Here is a 6,557-nt window from a genome sequence, read left to right as displayed (position 1 = left end):
TTGTTGTTGTTATGTGCCATTGGGTCACCTGCAACTCATAGCAGTCCTATGTACATTAGCTCTGAAACCTGCCCTATCCTGAGCCAATCTCAGCATTTCTGACAGACCTAACTCCATTTCTCCAGTCACTGAGTTACTCCATTTCTCCAGTCACTGAGTTAATCCATTTCATCTGGGGTTTTCCTCTCCTGCACTGTCCCTCCACCCTTCCAAAGATGATGTTTTTCTCCAAGGACTGGTCCCTCCTGGCTAGGTGACCAAATATGTGAGATGGAACTTCAAAATCTTTGCCTCTGGGAAGCAACCTAGTTTCACATTCTCCAGGACAGATGCCCTTCATTGTCACCATAAGGTGTTTCTGTGAGTATGTGGACCTTATGAAAGGGGTAGTATAGGTTAAGTGTTGGATTGTAAACCAGATGATCTTTAGTTCAAATCCATCAGCTTCTCCACCAGAAAAAGATGAAGCCGTCTCCTGTTAAGATTTACAGCCTGGGAAATCCAGTGCAAGATCACCATAAGTTGGAATCAATTCAGTGGCAGTGGACTGGTTTTTTGTTTGCTTTGGGTTGTACTATATAGGCTGGTGATAACTGTAGTTTATTTTTAGCTAACGTAAAAATGCCTGGAGTATGTGTCATTTCTTTGAGACTTGTAGAACACAGAGAATACAGTTTGATAGTTGTTCCTGAGAACCGTTGAGTCGGAACTGACCCTCTGGTGGGTTTTCAGAGGTAGTTAATTGTATGAGAGGAGATTGCCCATCCTTCTCCCCAGGAGCAGCTGGTGGCCTCTAACCACGTGCTTTTGAGATTGCAGTGCAGCTTCTTTGCACTAGGCCACTGGAGACTGGTAAATTTATCCCAAATTTGACTTTTTACAGCCTTAATTCCTCAAATCCCACATTCTTTTGTTTTCCTTGCCCTAGACTCTTCCTACTGTAAAAACTGGTAACATAAGAAATAGTTTTGTCATCTCTTCCACCTCCCCTACATTTTACATCCAATTAGTCACCCAAACCTAGAAAATCTCCTAGTTTTTCCTCCAAAAGAGCTTACCACAGCCCCATCCCCGGGGCCATGGCCCTTATGTCTTCATTTCTTTAGTCTTTGGAGCAGCCTCTTCACTGTGCTTCACTTTAGACTTTGTCTGCTTGAGGTCATTCTCCAACTTTCATTAAAATAACAACAAAGTTACAGTTACAATAATAATTGTGCCATTCCCATGTGCACCGGCAACTTCTTGTCCACATGCTGCTGTTTGTTAAGGTGTCTCATAGCCCTTTGCTCTCACTTCAGCGACCTCTCCAGGCTCATAGCCTCACCTTCCTGTTGGGCACATTCACCTCTGAGTCCTTCTAGGACATCATGCATTTCTGTCCATCATTCCTGTCCTCTGCCTGGCATATCCTCCTCTCTGCCCATTGCTTCATGACATTTTACTCCCCATTCATGAACTCAGCTCAAGCCTTGGTTGCAAAGCCATTTCTGAGTCTGACTGGCCCCACCCTCCACTGGGTACCCACAACACTCAGACAGAGCCTCTTATTTCTCTGAGTACTGTGAGTTTGTTTACTTCGCCATCTCTTTTGCCAGACTATAAACTCCTTGAGAGCAGTAACTAGGTCTCACCAGTTCTGGGGCCTTAGCACTTGACATATGGTAAGTATTCAAATGTGATTTAAAATGTTCTTGGAGCCCTAGAGTTACTTGCAAGCTCCAAGTAGAGCCTGAACTATATTAAAAAGGGGGAAGAAAAGATGGGTTACTGTGGAAGAAGTTGCAAACCTTGAGGCAGGCAGAGCAAATAGGAAGAGTCACCTCCTTGTCAAAGAGAGGGACTGCCTCCAACAACAGCTTCCTAAGGCCATGTGGTAAGGAAGTGACACAGTGAAGACTTGAGTCCAAATCTTATCTTCTGCTGAATAAACTTTTTTTCAATCACAAGAATAAATAAGAGGAGTCCATACATTTCCAGTAGCACATGCTATTTTTATACTTTACAAATTTTAATTTATTTCATCCTAGGAGTAGAAACTCTTATTATTATCTCAATTTTAAAGGTAAGGAAACTGAAGTACAGATATAACAAGGAATTTTTCCAAGGTCACACAGCTGAGAAATGGAAACCAGAATCTGAATGCAGGCCAGTCAGGCCTCAGAGTCGGTTATGCTCTTAAACACTGGGCTCTGCTGCCTCTGCAGGCAAATGATTGATTTAATACCAGGATTATAACACTTCCTCTTTTCTTTCCTGCTAAATATAATAGTGAATCTTTACAGGGAGCCAGCCTCTTTCATCTCACTTTCTCAGCCTGCGCTAGCTCTTCTCCACACTCTCTTTGCTCTCTGCACACATTCTGGGTCATGCCTTGTTCCTTCTCCAGAATTCTCACCGATGTTTTTCCTTCACAGAAGTGCATTAGCAGAGGGGAACTCCAGGTGTCTCTGTCATATCAGCCTGTGGCACAGAGAATGACAGTGGTGGTCCTCAAAGCCAGACACTTGCCGAAGATGGATATCACCGGTCTCTCAGGTAGCAGCTATTTACTCCAACCTTTTTCTAACTCTCTGAACACCCCATCCCAGCAGACTTTCAGCCCTCACACCATCACTGTCCTATTACAGGAACCTTGTGCTTTTCACTTTCTGTCCCTTCCTCCCTCCATGTCCTCTTCCTGATGAATGTCTCAATCTAACAGATTTAGCTGGGAGGTAAATTTGGTTTTTTATTCTTGGTGAGGGATTTTACACGATGTGCATGCTAGGTGCTAAGCCTTTGTCTCAAATGAGACTTATTAAAAAGATTGCCAGCTATCTCCCTCATTTTTGTGTTCATTAAAGAACTTTTAAGAAAAAAATAAAATAAAATTTGCCAGCACTAGTAATGTTCCTGGTCCCCAACCTCCCTCTCCTCCTGCCAGCCCTTGAGGATTTAGCTCTTCATGGATCTTTATTCTTCATGGCAGTGTTGTTACTATAAGACATGTGGTTCAAATCCATCAGCGGCTTTTCCAGAGAAGGATGAATAGTCTCCTTCGGTGTGATTAACTGCCTCTGAAAAGCTGCTGGAGGGTCAGCTATGGGTTAGTTCCAACTCGATGGTACACAACAACAACATGTTGTTACTAAGGGAGCTCTGGCGGTGAGGAACTGTGCTACAATCCACCAGCGGTTCTGCGGGAGATGGATGGATGGGCAGGCTCCTCCCATGCAATTTCCTGCTTCTCAAAACCCACTGGAGGGTCAGCGGTGAGTCATTCTGACTCGACGGCACACAACAACAACATGTTCTTAATAAGCAGTAGAACTAGAGTGTGTCTATTAAATTTTATTGCAGTTGTACTGAATTTACAGATTATTTGGGGAGAATTGAAATCTATAATGTTTTTTAAAAAAAGAAAGCAATTTATTGCCATCAAGTGAGAAACAAACCATAGCGGATTCTCCATTAGGCTTCCAAGGGTACAAATCAAACAGGAGATTGTCCGTCTTTCTGTAGAGCCGATGGTGGATTCAGACTGTTAGAGAGGCCACGCCTCTGGGTAGCAACACAATTCCCGACAGACTAGGCCACCAGAGCTCCCCAGCTCTATTGTTGTGCACCAGTGAGTCACAACACCTTTTATTTTCTTTATAGCTTTCTGCCTAGAGCTCCGTGTACTCTTGGGAAATTTGGTTCCTAAATACTTATTAAGGCGCAAGGTTTGTTCAGGGCCACCCACCAGCTTCTTTGCCGGAGAAGGATGGACAGGGTTAGCTATGGGTTAGTTCCCACTCAGTGGTACACAATAACAATAACAAATAATTACTAGGGAGCGCTGGTGCCTAGTGGTAAGAATCTGCACTGCAATCCCAAAGGCACAGGGTTCGAAAACAGCTGCTCCACGAGGGGATAGACAATCACTTCCCGTTCAGTTACTGTCTCTGACACCCTGCTGGAGGGTCAGCTATGGGTCGGTTCTGACACAACACTACCAAATACTTACCAGTTAAAAAGTGTGTGTGTGGGAAGATAGATACTTCTTAGTCCCTGAGCCTTTGAAAATACTCCTTGGTGTCTCTTCAAACCTAACTTGAGGTGGTTGAGTTTTTTTTCCCCCTGCTTGGTCTCCTTGGTCCCTTGTCCAAGCAGGCAGCCCCACATATAGTTCGTGTGCATTTATTATGCAGTCACTAAAGACTGTGGGGATGGCAACCAAAGATAAGGAGCCACAGCCCCCTCGTTCTGAATGGAAAGCCTCCACTGTAGGAAAGAACTGTATCATAGGCCTGTTTCCCTTTTTCTTTTCTCTTTGGGGGCCCCAGATCCTTACGTCAAGGTGAACGTCTACTACGGCAGAAAACGCATAGCCAAGAAGAAAACCCATGTGAAGAAGTGCACTTTGAACCCAGTCTTCAATGAATCTTTCATCTATGACATCCCCACTGACCTACTGCCCGATATCAGCATCGAATTCCTCGTCATCGACTTCGACCGAACCACCAAGAATGAGGTGGTGGGGAGGCTGATCCTGGGGGCACACAGTGTCACCGCCAATGGTGCCGAACACTGGAGAGAGGTCTGCGAGAGTCCCCGCAAGCCAGTGGTCAAGTGGCACAGCCTGAGCGAGTACTAATCCCTTTCTCCTCGCCTCTAACCCAGGGGCCAGGCTGGGGAGGGCCGTGACGGGCAGAGAGATGACAGAGGGAAGCAGACTCAGAACCTCATTTTAGTTGTAGAAGAAAATTTCTTACAAAACACCCCCCACCCAAGAACACTCCACATGACCACAGCTGCAGATCAGTTCACAGTGATGATGATTTTCTTCCTTTGCAAGGCACTAGGGGAAAAAAAATTCATTTAAATGGGAAAAAAAATGAGGGAAAGACCCCTACAAGTCTATATATAACAATGTAACCTTATACTTGCATGTCTAATACAAACTGAAGAAATTAGCCTGACTACCAATATCAAGTTACAGATCTTAAACCATGAAAATTGTGTTTTGTGCCGAATCGTAATTGCTGATTTACCTGAAATTGGCCTCCTTTTATTGGGCTTCTCCGGAGAGTTACTCTTCACCTCCCCCACCTCAGCAGGAGAGAATTTTGTTTTTGTAAAACCTCATATTTCCATCATCCCCATCAGCTCTTCCATCTTGGCTCTTGGCTCAGCTCAAGGTCTGTAATAAACAAAGGTGAATTGAATAAGGCAGGGCTTACAGGGGAAAGAGTAGTTGAGAAACAAGCATTTTGACTTGTCAGCTCTCCTACTATGAAGGGGTAAAGGACATTCTAGGGTTAAGATGAAGCACACGGGACACACCCAACTTAATTGCCAAGTGGCACTTGACTTTACAAAACGAGATGACATAACATCTTAGGGGACGGTACCAGTGAACACATGCAGCTGTTCCCCCGTGCTGTTTGCAGGTATCAAGTCAAAGAGAGGAGGACCCAATGACTGACAGATGTCACAACTATCTCCCTTTGCAGCTGTCCATGGAAGTGATAGGCATTTGTTGGCTGATGGGTTAGAAGTCACCAGAAGTCTGATGGATTAGATTAGGTTTCGGGGTTTGCCCCTAGAAATACTGACCATTGAGAAGCTTTAGAGTCCTCACCAGTGGTTTAGATGCTGTCAGAGGGTTAGTTTTTCTTCATAAGGAAAAGGATCCTCAGAAATTATTCTTTGTCCTTGAATTTTTGTTTTAAGGAACAGTAATAGCTAAATGAATAATAAAAGTAACTTGAAATTTCTCAGAATACCCTTTCCCTCAAAACAAAGTGTTGTTTCTGGAATTCATGAATCTCACTCTCGATGTGTGATGAAGAGATGGGGAATCGCAGAGTTGATCCTTTTTCTACATCAGCCGAGAGAGGGTGGGAGAGATTCAGTGTGCTCCTGGAATTAGAACCACATCTCCGGCCTCCTAACCCAGTCGCATCTCGAATGTTGAGACTTTTCAGGTGGGGGAGACTAATTGATAGTAAGTATGTGTAGACAGGCAGTAGAGTAAAATATACTTGCATCCTGAAAGACTGAACCAGGGCCTGAGAGATTAGCCAAGGTTGAAGTGTCCACTTCCATGCCAGAGCATCACTTTCTGACTCGCTTCTGAAAACACAGTTGAAAAACTGAGTCTCCATAGAGAGGGTGGTGAACTTGCCTTTGGTGTTTCTTTAGCCCTTGTGGATTTAAAAATCAACATGTTCCCTCCCTCATCCTCTTTTTCTTTTATATATATATATATATATATTAAAAAAACACATGTTCCTGACAGTACAGAGCAATTGTGACCAGGTCTTGGGGCCACTGTCTGTTCTCGTCCCTGTCAGCCTTCACCCCCCATCATCTGACTCACTATCTCACCAACAGTTGGGATCACACCACCAGTCTGTCCTACACCTCATGGACTGTAAATACTGTATCATACGTAGAAGAAAAGAATTTTTGTTTTCTAAAAAAAAATGCATTTTGAAATAGTTTCATGTAAATCTGACAGGAGCGTTCTGAAATCTCATTAGGAAAAAAAAATTTAATGGTTCCTCTTCATCGCCTTAATGTCTAAAGAT

At 43.9% G+C, this 6,557-nt stretch overlaps 1 protein-coding gene across 1 annotated transcript in view; it reads left to right on the top strand.

The window, feature by feature from the left end:
• SYT11 (synaptotagmin XI) overlaps positions 1-4,826 on the top strand; it is a 24,619-nt gene extending 19,793 nt beyond the window's left edge. The window contains exons 3-4 of the mRNA XM_006895780.1: positions 2,415-2,538; positions 4,308-4,826. Of these exons, the coding sequence (XP_006895842.1) occupies positions 2,415-2,538; positions 4,308-4,618 (435 nt within the window). The 3' untranslated portion in view covers positions 4,619-4,826. The remainder of the gene's footprint in view (positions 1-2,414; positions 2,539-4,307) is intronic.
• Positions 4,827-6,557: the final 1,731 nt, after the last annotated feature.

Source organism: Elephantulus edwardii, unplaced genomic scaffold (genome assembly GCF_000299155.1).
Source record: "Elephantulus edwardii isolate Elephantulus edwardi_28Jun2011 unplaced genomic scaffold, EleEdw1.0 scaffold00176, whole genome shotgun sequence".
NCBI classification, from domain to species: domain Eukaryota; kingdom Metazoa; phylum Chordata; class Mammalia; order Macroscelidea; family Macroscelididae; genus Elephantulus; species Elephantulus edwardii.
This window is presented reverse-complemented; position numbering and strand designations above follow the sequence as displayed.